The sequence below is a fragment of the Pyxicephalus adspersus genome, chromosome 2 (genome assembly GCF_032062135.1).
Source record: "Pyxicephalus adspersus chromosome 2, UCB_Pads_2.0, whole genome shotgun sequence".
Taxonomy (NCBI): Eukaryota; Metazoa; Chordata; class Amphibia; order Anura; family Pyxicephalidae; genus Pyxicephalus; species Pyxicephalus adspersus.
In genome coordinates, this window is record NC_092859.1 from 107,784,317 (window position 1) to 107,802,775 (window position 18,459).

General features: G+C 34.8%; 1 protein-coding gene across 1 annotated transcript in view; it reads left to right on the forward strand.

Annotated features, from left to right (window-relative positions):
- Nucleotides 1-2,675: 2,675 nt before the first annotated feature.
- Nucleotides 2,676-18,459, forward strand: part of FRMD4A (FERM domain containing 4A) — a 51,684-nt gene continuing 35,900 nt past the window's right edge. Inside the window, exons 1-4 of the mRNA XM_072401757.1 lie at nucleotides 2,676-2,742; nucleotides 3,296-3,361; nucleotides 4,771-4,828; nucleotides 7,731-7,817. Coding sequence (XP_072257858.1) covers nucleotides 4,775-4,828; nucleotides 7,731-7,817 — 141 coding nt within the window. The 5' untranslated portion in view covers nucleotides 2,676-2,742; nucleotides 3,296-3,361; nucleotides 4,771-4,774. The remainder of the gene's footprint in view (nucleotides 2,743-3,295; nucleotides 3,362-4,770; nucleotides 4,829-7,730; nucleotides 7,818-18,459) is intronic.

The following is an 18,459-nucleotide window of genomic DNA, read 5'->3' on the forward strand; positions in this document are numbered from 1 at the left end:
TGCCACTAAGTTCTTCATATACTCAGCAACTAAGCCCCCTAAGCTACTTCTTCTCCTGTGCTCAGTCTCTAGGTGCTTTCTGGATAAATCAGTTGTAGAGAGAAATTATTTGTAGGTGGAGGCATAACAGATAGAAACCCATCAAAAGAAACCAGGTTCAACTGTAATACAAGTCAAACAGGTTCTTTAGGCCTTCCAGTGGAAAACATCAATAAACCTGGGAAACGAATGTATTTCATGTTTTATTATGTGTAGCAGAGACATAGAATAGCTGAAGTATGATCCTTTAATATCAGCTCTCTAATAACAGGGCTACTTTTATAACGAAACAATAGCGATGGTAAAAAGGGGCCTGGCTTCTTTAAGCCACAGAGAACATGGCTGGGACAACACAAAGCTGTCTTTTGTGTTCCTTTTTTTCTCATCCTTACCGATTTACGCTCTAAGCTTTTTTTTTTTTTTTCTTTGCTTCAGCTGGTAATAGGCTTGTGTGATATACATAAGTAACAAAAGAGGAACTCGCACCACATGCAGTGTGCTGGAAATCACACACTCTGGTGAACAGGGCATTTATTCCTTAGTTTTATTATCTCTGAATTATTTCTGGCTTCTCTAATAGGTATGAAAAATGGTTCATGTACGTTACTAGGGACATTCACACTTACTCAGCAGTTTTAGGCATGCTGCAAAGCACATTTGGTGAAATTCCCATTTAGCTGAGCCTGACTGTGCAGTGGCTGACTTCACATGTAGAAAAGTTAATCCTATCCTTGCCAAAGCAATCACAAGTCTGCTACAGTTTACATTCTTCAGCTCAAAAAGCATTGTGGGTAGCTCTTGGAAATTTAATACAACTCTTATAGGGTTAGAACTAGATGCATACACAAGGAAACCGAGTTGGAGAAATAAATTGATAGATACAAAGCCTGATTAAACAGCTGTCTAGTTTAATATGCTTTTTTATTGTTTTATTAGTGCTTCTTGATCTGTTTAGTACTGAAATGCACCGGTAAAGGTCTGCTTTGACATGAACTAATCACACCCAGCAGATATAGACACTTTGTGAGCTCACTAATGTTTATTAACCAGACTGGTGGCACTCCATTTGTTCCTTTATGATATATCTTTATTCAAACATAGTAAAGATCACATAAAGGATACAGAATACATATTATTTGGATGTACCTGTAGAGAATGGGTAAGGAAGGAGTGGGGGCAGAGATGTATACATCACAATTAATGAGACATGATGGGCCTGATTTATTACAGCTCTCCATGACTGGAGAAGATAGACTATCACAAGTGATCTAGTCCAAGACTGAAAACATTTGGCAAGTAATAGCAAATTATTTTTAAGAAATCAATTCCAGGTTTGCTGGATCACCCAAACTTTGTCCAATATTCTATCTTCTTGATTCTTGGACAACTTTAATAAATCAGGCATAATAAGTCACTGCAATTCACATGCTGCCACACAACAATATACTTAAGGAATTACGAAGGAAGTTGCTAGACCTGCTCTATTGTGGTAAGGTAACTATAAACCTAAGTTGTATTTACTAAAATTTAAATAGTCTCCAAAAATTGGATTTTGTATGCCATGGTTTATTTATTACTACAAACAAGAAGTCATCAAAATACCATAATAATAGTCATTCTAGCAATTTAATGGGAAATGATAATTTTATTGTGGAATTTATGTAATTTTTGTGTAGCTGACTACTTCCTAAAAATAGGATGCACCTAAATATGAACCAACTCACATTTATTTTATTTTTTTTTCAGTTTATTAAGAGGTATACCTTTTGTTTAGTATTAATTGCAATCCTTTTCTGGATGGAAAAATTTTCCCTGACTTTTGGTCTCAGTGACAGAAATGAGAGATTGATGGTATCACCTGAATAGAAAAAACACTGAGAGCAATAGAAACCTGACTATTATTCTACTCCCTCCCCACTCAATTAAGGTGTGATTTTGTTGCTGTCTTTATCCTGAAAGTGATATTCATAGTGATCATTACAAAGTCACAATTATGCTCTACTAGAGGGAGAAAAACATACAATTGTTCCTGTTCTGTGACCACCTTGGTTCACCTAGGAACAGTAAAGTATCGAACTTTGCAAGTAGATGTTTGATTGTTTCTGGATGTGAAAATCTTGAAATTATGCCTAATTGTACTATTTTCAAAGTATGGCCAATGAGTGGGGTGCTTTCATAGACTATCTTCCCATACTAAGTAAAAGAGATTATACTATGATGTCATATGAATTATCATTGCGTAGGTTAGAAAACATCACTGCTTGTTACCAAGACTTTCTATACTTTAAAAGTGTGTTCATAGCTAAAGTGTTTTAGTTTTCAGTACATTTTTTTTGCTATGTGTACCATTATGGAAATTTCCTATAATTTTCTGTTCCAAAGAAAACATAAATGTAATGGAAGTAGATGTCCTCATTGTAATATTTCTCCTCACTTTTTGTTATGAAGATAGCTTTAAAATATTCAATATCATCTTCACAGTGGTCACCATTACAAATAGGGATAATATTCTTCGCAGTGGGGACTCCTCAATACATATTTGACTGGGGCTCTGTTTTATTCATTCCCTATAGATACAGCTTAATCATTTGTTCACTTTTTCATTTATTTTATTAACAGTGATGAACTCACAAGATTAGATTTGAAGAAGCTGCCAGGACTTCCAACTCAGGCCCTGAAGGAGCACCCTTCCCTTGCATACTGGTAATATTATCATGTCACATAATGTTCATGTCTTTACATGCAATTACTCATAGCTTGTTGATTTAGGTTATGCATGCTAGATTTCTAATATAAATAAAAATAATTCTTCTTACATCATCAGATCTAACATACACCTAAATAAACTCAAATGCCATTTCAGAAAAACAGTAATTCTAATTCATTATATGCCATGTTAGTTGTGCTTGTAATTACAAGTATACTATATAAAATGTATACACAAAATATGTGTGAAAATCCACAAATCTGACATTCATCAATATTCTTTGGTAGTAAATGATATATTTTTTTTCATTTGCAATGCTAAATTTTCCACCAGAGTATTTGTCAGTGTTTTAAAAACAGAGCTCAAAATGTGATTGGTTTTTTTAAATAATGTTGTAAAGACATAAGGAACATCAAATAAATAGGAAGACTGAATTTTAGGAGAAGCATCTCACCTCAACCGTGAAGCATTGTGGAGAAGATGTTATTTTTTTCTTACATACAAATGTACAACAAAAACCATTGATTCAAACTTTGTATTATTTTCCAGTGAGGACAGAGTTATAGAATATTACAAGAAACTAAATGGACAGACCAGAGGACAAGCTATTGTAAAGTAAGTTTTCTATTAGCAATAACAGCAGTTGTTTGTGCCATATATACAGGCTGCATAGTAGGCACACTAGGTAGAGACAAGGTAGCTTTTTCCATCATTTGCATAAATGCAGTCATCTTACGGTATATATGCTTATTTACACATTTTCCCAATAATCTAAGATAGATTCAAATCAGTAAATACAATCAAATACAAAAGTAATCAAAATCAAATACCTTGTGGTAAAATTACTGAGAACATCACATATATGATAATATTTGAAGACTATTTCCCAGAAACCCATTCTTTTACTAAAAGGGAAATACCATTCAATACTGAAAGTACAAGCATTGGCCTGTAAGAACTAGTTAACAACAGCGGTTCTTGTATTTTTTTTTTTTTGAGGATTCATTTAATACTTCATCTACTTTTTTACGTATAATTCTAGGTTTAAGAACTTTTTACTTTCAGGCACAAAAACATTTACTCCAAATATTTCTCAGTAGTGAAATGGAAGATAAACCCACTTATTGAACATCTAACAGCTTTGTACACCCAACTTTTACTAGAAGAAAGTAGCAGTGATATTATTATTAATATTAATTATTATTATTAATAATAATAATATTAATAAACTGTATTTTCAAAGCACCAACATATAAGTTTTACAATAAGTACAATAAGTTTTACAATAAGTTGTGCAGACCATCTATTATATACCAGCTGCAGAAAACTACAGAAAGAAATACCAGACCAGCATCCCTGCAGAGGATAGGAAACTGGTCTTTATTACAGTAAGCAACACAAAGCACAGTTCCACACTGGATTACAAAAATCACACCAAGATTTGAGTACTTTTACAATATTTGCTTATTCTTAAGTTCACCTGTGCAACTGTGCCTATTTTGTTACAAGAAAAAGACTTTTATGACAATTTAGGTCAAACTAGTTGCTGTAGGTGGTTTCAATTGTTTCCTATAAGATGAAATGTTGGCATGACCATAGATGGTTATGTTTCTAAGTAAGGTGAATGTTATCATTTGTGAATACATATACATTGAACAGTGTTCAAATTAGAAGTCAATATGATATCACTGAGACACTCCAGAAGTGTAAAGCCTTGGTGCCATTAAAAAGTAATCGCTAATAAAACTTCTAGTGGTTTAGTACTTCTCTACATCAAATTTTTTTAAAGGAGTTGTCCACTTCAGTAAAAAATAGTATGCTTATTTGTAAACATGTGGTTTCTCAGATTTGCAAGGATTGTGAAGCAACTACAACAAGGGTCCTGAGCCAAATGGAGCTAGTGAAAAGTTGTAAGGGAACTAGGCAGCAAAGCTTTTAATGCATCGGATTGAGGAGACTGTATGCTGTATGCTGAGCCAATGAAAGTGAGGCATAATATCTAACATGTGATTTTTATTTTGCAGTTACATGAGTATTGTAGAATCCCTTCCTACTTATGGAGTGCATTATTATGCAGTTAAGGTAAGCCAAGAAATTATAAATGTGTACCTCTGCTTGAAATTTAAAACAGAGTGTGCTTTATCAGGTGCCTTAGTAAGCAACAAATGAGTCTGTTTTCAGATTTCAGTCTGATCAAAGGATCGTCTTTAAGGATTTTTTAAAATATTATAGTGCCAAAAAAACCCACAATGGTCATACAACTTTGTAAGGTAACATAAACATTGCCCTTCAAAAAAGAGAAAAAAATGGAAAATGGGGCAAAAAATGGAAATGGAAAACTCACTAATAAAATTAATGTATTGCATATAGGTTTAAGGGGTTTGTTTGAATTTGTTTAAGGCCCATCTATTTTTATAGTGAAATCTTGCAATACTTTTGCAATCATAAAATTCAGGTATCAACACAATTATTTGAACTCAGTTACTAGTGCATCTAGTATGCGGGCATAAATAAAAGGTTTATGTCCGTCTATAACAATATCAAAAAAGGTTGGAAAAAGTGGTCCATTCAGATGCTGAATTACCAAAATAAAAAATGTAATCCATCTTCTAGTGGACAATATTTTAACATTGTTTTCCAGTATTTCATTACTGAGTACCAGAAAGACCAAGTAAAAAATATTTAAAAAAAAAAAAAAAAACATAAACCATCCCTTTAAAAAATTCTAGTTGCCTGCCTTTTGCCTCTATTCATTCCTTATGGGCAATCCCAGATGCATGTACACATAGCATCTCAACCGCAAGTGTGGTCCAATGCTATGAGGACCCTCCTCGCCAGTCTGAACTAGCCCTTACCCCATTTACTAAGGAAAGATTTTAGTAAATATAAATAAATACATTTAGTAAAAACTCCTTTGCAATGTGATAATATACCTTACAGGCTAAGCTCCTTGAAAAAAACAAAATGTGTGCACCTCTCTGATTTATCTTTGGTTTATTAGTTGGGGTTTAACATTCCTGACCTTTAGGCTAAGCCCCCACATTAACGATCCATGTCCAAATACAAGTGCACTTGATGATGTGCTTTCTCTGGGCTGGTGATATAAGTTGGATAGACATTGACCCAAAAATGAAAAAGCCCAAAGTTAAAAAAAATGAAAAATAATCAAGTCTGTTTGGATATTTTAGACAATTGCAGATGCCTTGTGAAACTTTCTTTTAGTCACGCCTTATTGATTTTAATAGAGTGGGCATGCTCACTACAAGAATAAGAACTCTTTTTTTTTTAAAGTATTTGATAGATTTGCAGAGCAATGCAAACATGTAATAAGCAAAATCTTTCATTGGTGCCTTTTTTATCATAGAACTGTGTGAAGCTCTTGACAAGGTTCTGTACCATGGCACTAAGAAAGATTTTTTTAGGGTAATCAGCCACTGCCCATGTGTTCCTTATTCTCTTAGTCATGTGCTTTTCCACATTCAGTGAATGGTTTCCATGTACCACAATACAACAGAGAATTTGTCTAGATTGACATTTTCTAATCGCCAGCACAAATCACAAGACACAAGTGATGGTTATGGTGACCTTTGCTCCCTGCATTTCACCCCTAGCATTTTCTCACTCCTTACTCCTCAGACTAACCGTCTAGCGCTGTCTGTAAAGTAAAGACTGCTGTTGAATTATTGATAAGAAAATAGCAGGGATTCCACTTGGGATTTTCATTAGTCATTTTTAGCATTATGTGGTCTGAATAATATATGTCCAAGGCTGACAAGGACTCACTCGTAACCATGGCGGTCCACTTCCTGGGGATAACGTCTGCAATTAGCCAATTTTTTGTGAGTTATAATATACACTATATGTTAAAAGGTCATTTCCGCTTGGTATTTGTACTATGACTATTTTGTGGATGGCTTGAAGGCCTACAAACCTGACATTGTAGACCTTGGCTATCAACATATTGATTATTGTGTACTCACTAAGAATGTATGAAACATTTTAGCACGCAATTAGGTTTGGAAAATAGGCAAAATATCTTAATTTTTAGCAATTAAATACTTAGGTCTCATCTATTGTTTTGTGGAAAATTAAACAATTGTCAGAAATTACTGCAGGAAATATCTCAAATATTGTTCTTTATTTCTCTACTTTTCCTGAATCTGTATTGAGAGCCTAGGGTGCTCCACAAATTTACCTGCCCATTTTATTGAAATTCCTGCAGTATCTTTGGGGCAGGAAGTGAAGAAAAATCCTAGACAGTAGCCCTTAGCTACCTGCCTGCATCTAGGAATCCATGATTGTTTTATGTGCAGCTGCAGTTGGTGATACTCATCATTGTAACAAAAAGAAATATACAGTTGGTGATGAGCTGTCCCAGTCTTCTGTCCGTCTTCACTGTGCCATATCCAGGCTTTCACACAGCATTGTCTATAAGTGTTCCTGACACACTATCCTGTTAACAGCTATGCTGACAGCTGTCTTAATCTTTTTAGCCTCCAATCCCGTGACTTTATTTATCATGTAAGAAAGCAATGCACAAGTCTAGAATAAAAATATATATATTAATTATATTATATACATATAACAGCATAAGTGCAGGCATGTTAATCTTAATATCATTTCATTTTAAACTCTGCTTAACCATAAAAAAACAATGAGCATTAAGTGCTTAAACCACATATATTAGGAAAATGTAAAAAAAATAAATAATGGAAAACAATGAGTCGTATATAATAAAGCCAAGGTAACAATACTGGTCATAGGAGAATACTCCTTGGGTTACACCTGATTTAAAAAAAAACGAAACAGAACCCACTGAACCCCAAGTATTTGCTTTTTTTCTGCCTCTCCAAAAAGTTTTCCTGGACTACAGGACCTGACAATAATAATTCAATCACTTCAATGAACAAAAGATTTAGAAATTAATATATACAGCCTTATATACATACCAATTGTTTCTCATGAGTATTCTCCTTTTTCACAGGACAAACAAGGAATTCCATGGTGGCTGGGACTTAGCTACAAGGGTATTTTTCAATATGATCATCACGATAAAGTGAAACCTCGAAAGGTAGGTTTATTTTTATGTATGTTAATGTTTTTTTTAAGAAATGTTTCCTTTTTTTTTTTGAAAGTATGTTTTTAAAAGAAACAAGTCCTAAGAGAAATACAGAAAACATCATTGGTCTCTGGATATGTAGTTGCCTGCCTGTTTCTGACCATTGATCTGGAACAAGAATGCTTCATAGGATGTCAGAGTAAATTTAAATTTAAACAACATTCTTGGTCTAGGCCAGTGAGTCAAAGTATTGAAATAATGAAGTGTTGGATTATTGTAACATAAGAAGCTTTATAAAGGAGCCATTGCTATATCTCAGACTATTTTCTGTATGAGGCCTATTTTGCTAAAATATTACTGGTGATTGTAGCTATAAATATCACATGGAGATGGCTTGCAGAAGTCTAAAGAGAAAGATTATGGGGTACAAACCTACAAATACCCAACTGGCACCTAAAAAGAAAAAGGATGCACAAAAATGATTCACGTTGTTACATCGACAATATGGGAAAATCACCAGTGAGATCTTACAGTTTACTAAACATTTATACTTTAAAACGTTAAGCCTGCATGATAAAAAGAGTCCAACCTATCCTTATGTTTTAGAAAGAATGATTTTGTAATCCATCCATGTTGGGACACTGCTAATAAAAAGATTGCATGGTTTCTACTAGAGCATCTTAGGAGAGAATCTTATGAGACCAATGTTCATTCCAACAAATCTACAGATCTCTGCTAATAGAGTGGGGGCCATGGTTCTGCCAGGATGCAAAGTTACTCTAAATAAAGCTGACCATACACTATACAATTTAATTATCCAATCTTCTTTGGATCTAAGAGCCTGCCTGATTTGACTAAACAAAATGAATTGTTTCTGTGTCTCCACATACTACACAGTATAGACGTTAAAACATCTAAATTGTATAGTTAATGGCTTTAGAATATAAAACATTAAAGGTTTGCAATAAAGATTTATATATCTTTCTAAATGGGCTTTAACCTGATTCTATTTGTAGGCAGCACACTATTCAAAAGGCAGTGCTAATATCAGCAATTCGTCTCTTCTTCCCTTTACAAAAAAAAAACACATTTTCAGGCATGCTGAGTTTATAGAGCACCCTGTGAACAGCAGTGCTAAAGAATAGCCATATTGTGCTCGCTGACCTACCCGTACCAGTACTACGAGTGACGCTTAAGATTTTAATGTAACAATGCTACTGTGGATTGGTTTATGTCTAAGGTACATCCAGATATGCCTAAAAAGAAAAAGTAATAATTGCCTTAACTATAGCATAGCTATTTATTTGTTTACTTGCCTTAAGGGAAGGTAAACAACAAGATGGCATTATTGTTGACTTTTCACATGCTTAGTAGATTAGTGTCATTTGCATTTAACAGAAGCTTCATGCACAAAGAAGGTGTCAGTATTGGTCCAGACCCCTGCAGATAAATTGGTGTTCCCTTTCTAGATTTATGGTCTGTAAATAACCACATCCGAGTTGTAAATTGTTTCAGAAAATACATTTCAGAATTTGTAGGTTCCAGATGATTTCATTGCTGTCTCTGCATGACAAGCATAACATGCCATATATTTTGGGAACACAAATCACTATGATACAACTATTGTAAATCAGTTTGCAAATTGGCAAACTAAAACGAACCAGAATCACAAATTAGTATGTGTCTAATTATTTCAATATTACTTCCTAAAATAGGTTTTTTAAGAAGATTGGGATAGCTAACCAATGGCTTGTTAACAAGTGATGGTGTCAAGGGAAAAAATGTATTATTGTCCTTGCAGAAGGAACTTCGTTTTGTAGCAAAAAAGTAAATTTAAGGTTCAATTGCAGAAAGATAAAAAAAACATATTCTAGTTCCTGCTGTATTTTTTTTAAGTTAGTAAACACATCTACCATATCCTACCCTACGGAGAGAAACCGGTCTCTACTACTGTGTACAGTGTCAGTCAACAGTTTGGACATGGTTACCGGATGGTTACTAATTCATAAGTGTAATGCTTCCCATTCACGGTTCACTTCCAAGCCAGGGTAGGTTTGTGTAAAAAGTTTGTTGCAGTAGACAAAAGTGAGGTCATTGACAAGGGAATGTAGGAGAGGGGGGCCTGGATCACACTGGAACTAGCTGAGTTTATTTTTGTGTATTTAGCTACTTGTCTAAAGTTTAGCTTTAAGCCCCTGGACAGTAAACAGGAAGGTGTCTTGGTCTTATTGAATTTCAGTGTTCTTCATACGTTCTTCAATTACAAGAAGACACAGGAAAGCACTTAATAGTAATCCCATTGCTATCTGTGATTTACTTTTTTCATTGATTAAAAAGGAAATGTGCGTGTTAATGAATCTAAAATATGATCAGTAATAATGTTATTGCTTCCAGTTATCTAGAGTGTCTGCAGAAAAGTAATAAACCTTATTGCATTAATCCTAATACATCCACAGATTCCCATTTATCCTTTATCTGGTACTACACCCTATGTCTTTATGTTTTACTTATAGTGTACATCTGTTATACTATAAATAAATTCAGTACCAAAATGTGTAGTTTAGCTTGTTGATATCTATTACTTATATATTCTTTATTGTATAGAAAAGTATATCTCAACCTTTTTCCATGGGGAAATAACAGGGAACCCCTGCTATAGTTACTATATCCACAGCTTACAATACATTAGTATGAAGGTAATTGGGAAGAATACTTCTTATAATGCTGGCCAGTGGAAAGAATGCCACCCATACAGAAAGCCAAAAAGATCATCGATATCAGTTAAACTAACCTTAGATCCACTCATTGCTCTTTGCTCTAGAAAGGTCTAACAACCTCAAGGGAACCCTGGAGTTCCATGGAACCTTGGTTGAGAAACATCGGTATGGAATATTAACCTGCCTATTGTTGTAATTCTTTAAGTTGTAAGTGTTTGGTTGTTTTTCTTTGGTTTGTTGTCCTGGAATATATAAGCCTTATATGCTGTGATCTTAACACCTTGCATGATAAGTGTTCTATTCACTTGACAACTTTGCTTGATGGGTAAATTACGTAAGTAAGACAGATATAACCGCCAGGCTGTTTACTAATAAATATGGCATTTACCTGCCATCAGGGCCAGTTTATTACTGTGACATCTAGGGTGCTATGAGGGGTGCAAAGTTGAGGCTCACTTAGTTCTGCAAAAATGACATTGATTGGAACAAACAAAAACATTGTCAGTGGTGCATAAAACAGTCACCTACCCAAAAACAGTTCCTGTAAGCAATAAAACCCCTATCAGTGGTATAGGTTGTTACAACTCCTGTCACTACCACCTTTGCTGGACAGCTGGGTCTTTATGTAAATGTGGACAAAAATAGAAATAAAAATCGAATGCTGAGTACTATTGCATTATCCTGCATAAGTAGATGTAGATTTTATTTATTTTTTATAATATAATTTTTTGCAATAGAGGTCTTTTAACAACAGGGATTTTGTTTCCTTTTGTTTGTTAGGATTGTAGAAGGTCAATTGATTTTCTTGTTGTTTCTTTATTGTCCTGCTTTCTCTTTAGGATTTGTTCCTGAGTTAAGAAGCAGAAGTGTGGGCGGTGTGACCACCACTGACCAAACTGAATTGTACAACTTGTGCTATGATAAACAGTTATTCTTACTGCAGCTCTTAATTATTTGGTAGAATAAACAAAGCTTCAGCTCCAGAGTTCCATGTTGGGTGATAGCAAAGGAGTCAGACACTCACAGACAGCTAACATGTGTACTGCAAATAAAGGGAAATCTGCTCTTATATCAAAAACTTTCACTGCATTAGGAAGCCTGTAAAAGAATAACAGCAGATGGCTGTTTAGGTAGTTTATGAAGAAGTGTATTGTTCTATCCTAAAAAATCTATCCTTAAAATAGTGATATATTTACCCATCATAGAGAGCAAAATTTATGTAGACTTAGGCTGACCCCAAACTTCGGCAATTCAGACTGACAATACAAGGAACAAACACATAAGCAGTGGTATCCTTTAGTAAAACAATGTGATCACTATATCCAAAGATAATGACACGTGAATGTATATAGTTACATCATTAGTCAGGCTGTAAAAGACAAGTTCAACTACTAGGGAAATAAACATACTACAAACCAGCATATCCCATATAAAACCCTTTACACATAGTTAATCCAGAGGAAGGCAAAAAATCCTTATAAATATAGTTCAATTTGCACCAACAAGCAACCAAAAATTCCTTCCAGATTCTACGAGGCAATTGAGTGTTCCCTGGATCAACAGCATATGCAAACCTGAACTTCCTGTAAAGAACAAGATTGGTTATAGCATTTTTTACTACTCCAGCCTCCCTGTTAGTGATTTATGGCCATAAGCATTCTTAGTGACTGAATGAAAGGCTTGGAACGTATTAAAGGATGGTATATTACATAGGGAGGCCTAGTTTTGTACACCCTTTTGTTCCTTTAACCCTGGAAAAATCTATGGGTGACTATTGACAGCTTAATAGTTGCAAGCAATTTTTATAGTCACCATGTGTAGTTATTGGGCCATTTCTGAGCTTCTAGTGGAATAAAATGAGAGCTTCCATTCTGTGACATGTTCCATCCAAAAATAAAAAGCAGACCCAATACCTTCATCTGGGTCTGAACTTTGGACCTACTTACTGCTGCCATTGTTCATTTAAGATATTTTGTTGGACCACAGGTCAAAAACTCACCTCCTCTTACTCCTTACTACTTACTTCTTACTGGTAAAGGCATCTTCATCCAGTCTTTTTCTGGGTTCTGGAACTTTTAGCTATCTTGATTGGGCAGGCCAAAATGGCGTAACTCTTGTATATGCGCAAGGGAGTTTTTAAGTCCCAACACTAAGATATGCCAAGATTAGTAGTACTCACATTCAACTGTACTTGTTCTGGTAAGGTTGAAGATGTTTCAAAGCTCTCCAAGCCACTTCTTCAGTTCATTTCATTTCAATTCAGGCCGTGAAATTGTCTTCAACAAGTCCAATAGAATGTGACTACTACTAAAGGTACAATGACCTGGATAAACGAGAATCTTCACAGACCTTTATCGAGATTGTACAAGCTGAAGAGAACCAGATTGCTTGTAACTTTTTGATTTTTAGGTTTAGCTCCACTTTAATATTTGGGAGACCTTTATATATTATATGCAAGATTTACAATTCATGTTTGAGTTTTTTGTTTACATGAATAAAGTATCAAACAACAATAATGGTATTTAAAAACAATAATTTGTATAAGTTTTACTGTTTTTTGGCTTTTTATACAGTTACTGTTACATAAGGTAACATTTGGCTTAGTCTTAGTGGGTAGTATAAAGACATTTGGACATTTGGAACTTGGAATATTAGTATACTGCGGAGAGTAAAGAACAGCCAACTATATGTTGTGCTGTAACTGCTATGCAGGGCAATGACCTCAGAAGCAATTGGTGCATTTGGTGAGAAACATGTATGAACAGATAGCAGAAACATATTGATATATTACATGCATAGCTCAAGTCTTAATATAGCTTGAGTTTACATAAATGTTCTTTGTTAATGGATTCCAATAAGATTCTAAAATGCTTCTGCTAAAAACAAGCTAAAAGCTCAAGTATTGCTTTTATGAATGAGAAGGTCATATCAATGTCAGGCTTTACATCTGCCACTGAATTAACAGGATCAGTTTGGGAGCTTAGACAGTATGTGGTTTGATGGATGAGGAATTCATTTAGGAGAACATCTTGGATACATTAGCAGGTCATATTAGAAAGGGAAACCGGCTTTTGTTTCTAAAGCAGGATGTTAACAGCTCACCGGAAGGAGATTAGGTCTGTCCTTTTTTTATCATCATTCCCAAACATTTGCACTATTCGGGTGGAATTTAATAAGCAGTGGGCTGAGACCACAACATTTATTGTAGGTCTGTATGGGCTAGGAACAGGGAGATTAATGTCTGGAGATGAGCGGAAGGCTAGACCACCAGGAAATAAAATCGTAAAAAAAAAGAATAAATCAGGCTAGGATTAAAATAATGTTTCTGACATTCCTTTAGCTGTGTTGAACTGCAGAATGGTATTTCCAGGGTGAATAGGCATTTGTCTGTGAAGCATAGCTAAGAGCATTGTATTTCTGACTGCTATTATATTCTGCTAGTACACAGCCCTTTACTGATATGTATCCTGTCATTTACTCATCTAATTAATTAGAGTTCTAAAATTTTTGTGTGATTTACCTAATGTTTTATGAATTAACTAAAACCCATCATCATAACAATAGCTGTATGGCATAGGCTTGGCTGATATCTAAGATTTACCAGCAATTATTGTTTTGAGAAATTAAATAAACATGCCATAAGGGTAAGCTATGGACTGCAAATGCTGACCTCCTGAAAATTCTAGCTGTCTTTTTATAGTCTGGCTTTAATATAATGAGATCAGGGATGAGTAAGCAGCCAATAAAGTGAGAATCAGCACTGTATCATTTTAGTCTGGATTCAACAGATTATCCAGGCAACCAGCATTTTAGGAGGATGTCAGCAATGGCAATACACCATATGTTTCCCTTATGGCCAGTTTGTTGTGTTAAACAAAATGGAACTCCCCAATCATCCATAAAGGGGATCTGTCAGGATGAGTTGCTAGCTTGGAACAAGTATGGACTAATTTGGTGTCCTACACATGACAGGTACATGCTTGTTATTGGTCTGTACCAACAGGAAATGAATTAAGGATAGGGATGGCAGGCCTGGAGTAAGCAAATGAAAGCTTACATATACTGTGTCTATCTTGGCAGGTTTAATATAATTTTTTTTTTATTTATGTATAAGGTTTCAAAATAAAAGAGCCTAATTATGAAAATGCATTCCTAAGTTATGTACAAATATTAATCAATAGTCAATTTCTGGGGGTTGAGTGGTCTCATTGAAATAAATCACAGTCATGAAGATAGTGGAGATGCCAACTAGCAATTGGCCAACTGGCAATTGGTCATGCATGTGTGGTTCTGACACATCACTGTCTAGAAACATCTGTACACGTGCTTGAAAATGTATGATACTCTTCAGACTTAATGCACCAGAATAGAATGTTGTGCCTGAGAATTATTATAAATTCCTCATCTGTTTACGTTGTTGGACAGTTTTTGAATTGTTTGACTTTGGCCTGGAAACTGTTTGTCTAGGATATGATGGATCTTGTTTTCCTGTGCTGTTTATTTAGTGTGTTATCCAGTATTTTCTTCACACATGAAATAAACTCATATATTGTATGTTCTTCATAAAAGCTTTACAAGTTCATTGCTCTCTTGACTTATGTTTTTCTCTTTAAATTGTTCAATTAGGCATATTTTAGCATTGTTTAAATGATTCAGATAGACATAAAACAGTTATATTAAAGTTAGACAGCTGAGTGTCTATAATGCACAGACAACATCTAAGGGCTGTCTAAGCAAAGTGTACAGTTATTGGAATGATAAATGTAAAGAATCTGAACTATAGTAACACCATGCCATCTCGTATACATATTGTACAGGTCTGTGAATCAGACTCAACAGCCGTTATCCTGGCATCTAGGCAAAACTGTATCTGGATATTTTAAGGCTAATGGGTAGTAATGTTTTCTTTCCTTGCTTCCTGCCTGACGCTGTACTTTCTCATATATGGGCATTATTTTGGTTCCTCATGTATACACCAGCAGTATGTATGCTTATTCATGTATACACAGATTAGTATTATATTTATACTTCTGAACTGCGTGCAGTAAATAATACAGACACGTGCTAAGAAACGCTTTTTAAATATGCCAAGACAAATCTAAAAACTAGCTATTCAAAGAAACTGTCATGCATATCCAGATCATTCTGTGAACTGAGGTTGATTAGATATAGAATAAAGAAATAGAAAAAAGTCTAATAATACTAAACCTTGGGTAAAAAGATTTGTAGTGTATGTTTCATTATACCTATGGTATTCACAAAAAAGTTAAATTTGGACCGTGATCTTTTGTGCCTTGAAAATCCATGGCAAGAAATAATATACATTTATGTAAACCTATCGGAATCCTATGATGTATGTTGGTAATGTTTGTATAGATGAAGAGAATAATAAGTATGCTCTGGACCAGTGAGCTGACATTCTAACACATAAATCAGACATAATCAGTGCAGCAATGTAAGTTTAGCTCTTTGCTGTACAGTTCTGTGTAGATTATATAATAATAATAAGCAGCTGAACTGGCATTCAAGCTAAAACACCAATGGACACTAATGATCCCCCCTGGGGACTGGTTGACTTTACCATTTATCTACAGGCTACACAACCTGCAGAGCTGCCCCAGGTAAGGAGGCCTCCTGAAAGCATCTAGTTTAAACATTGTGTAGAAAACTCCCCCACCCTGGGGTGACAATCCATTATCTACATGTGGAACTGGACATGACACAATGGCATAGTATTATTGTAAACCCGAGATGAAGTGCTCTAATTACTCCCAGTGTTATAAATTACTGCTAGGAATAAGGGACTGTTATTTTCCCAAACCTTGATCACTATTTGTGTTCTCTTTCTATGATTTTGCACTTATAGAAACACATTTAAATGGAAGCCAAAAGACGTGATACCAAAAGTAGACAACAATGTTTTACCTTTAATTTGATGTCAAATCCTAAATGGGTACTACAGGCAAAATGTTTCTTTTTTTTTCTTCTTCTTTCTATTTTTTATTATGAATCAGCCAAAATTGCACTTTTGCTTTTTGGTTTAGATGCACTTAAATTGACACACTTGGACACTTAATTCAACCTTCCAAAATGCAATCTTTAGGCATTTCCAGCTTTTGCCTTTCTCTAATCCCTTTTCATCTGTATAAAATATTGTTTAGTGTAGGGGAACTCTACAACTTGCAACCTTGCTTAGAACATGACTTTTTAATAGGAGCTGAAAATCTGGGATATTCTGGTAGACACCTTCCATAGAATGGCATTAATAGATTGCACCCATGTTTAAAACTTAAGGCTATTGGGCAACTCTGCAGACTCCTTTTCTATAACCCACCAAGATTTACTTCCAGGAGCTATCCATACAAATTGGCAGATTACAGTAATAATAAAGTACATTTTGACAAATTAAGTGTAATATATTCAGGAGGCAAAACTATTACACAAACCTATAGGCATTTTTGGTGCTGACAAATGAAGCAACGGTGTTTATAAAACTCTTCCATTAAGCAACAAATAAAAATATATAATAATTTTGTAGCTTTCACCCCTCTCAGACTGAACTTGTGTGAAGTCGTTGTAATAAATAGAAAAAAGGTCCAAGTTAGAAGACATTGGGTAGTATGTTTTGAATTCGTTGGCAGAGTCTAGGTAGATATTTTCCTTTGTGCACATAACAAATATCTCATATTTCATATATATTAATATTTTGGCATGTGTTTTATTGAGCCAATGTTTTACATTTTGGAATGTATTTTATGAAGCCATTTGTGAGGTTTTTTTGATACATGGGGCTTTAATTTTAAAGTTTCAGATTACAAAGTGTTGTGAACGATGCCAAAATGTAACTCATATTTTCAAAGTGAAAGACAAACAACAAGCTGGCAACAGGGCACATGCAGCTCTTTGTATTGTGATGTATGTGGCATTTCAAGAACACAGAGTCTAAATTCATGCCTAAGTCATGCTGCTGATCTAGTGATTGGAGGAATTGGAATCATTTCCAGAGTCCCACACGTCTGTCTCCCTTTGTCATCATTTACCAGAACTGAAATGTAGTAGAGCTAACTAAGGTGCTTTGTAAGTTTTCAAAGCTTCTGAATGTCCAGATATCACCCAGTGTTGTAAGCTTCATACATGTGCTAGATTTATGTTACTGATTTTGTTGTGTGATCGTTTCACACAGGGGGAGGATAAACGGCAGGCAACCCGCTACTTCCTCCCTACAAGAAATTAAATTGGTTGTTCCTGATTGGTAAATTGATGGGCAGATTGCTGAACGACATTCCCCAGAGCAGACGACTATTAGGCAAGACACTTTGTCCCTTCTGTATCCAGAATGTAAACCAAAAAGTTTTGCCTACACATAATATTTTTGTGAATTAAATCAGATTAAAATCACTTGAAAATTGCCCTGTATACGGCCACTGTTAGATTGGCCACAAACAGTTAAGTTTTGTCTTCATTTTGACAAGGATATAATTAATAATTGCAAGCAAAATAGAAGAGAAACAATCCTTAGTCATTGAAAAAAACAAGCAGCTATGTTATATTGGTATAATTGTTCTCTAAAGTTGTTGAAAAACTGTGCTCTTTAAAAAGGTCATCTGTAGTGGCGTCATCTCAAATTTTGAACAGCACATATGATTATAGAGGTGACCAGTTTCCCAATCATTTATGTGTGTCTTAAGCAATATGTAGTGCACCGTTTCAGTAATAATTGGAATTATTTTGATATCAATATCCTTGCTGAATTAAACAAAAAAAAATACCATTAGGAATCACCTTAAAAGTGGTGTGAATTTCTTCTGCACATATTTGGTACCCAGCAAAGCTGAATGATTTTGCTTTAGAATGTAAGTCAGTTATTCTCTTTGCAGTGAGCAGCAGTATATTGTCACAGTAAAACCCACAGATAAATCATAGAGCATCTTGGATAT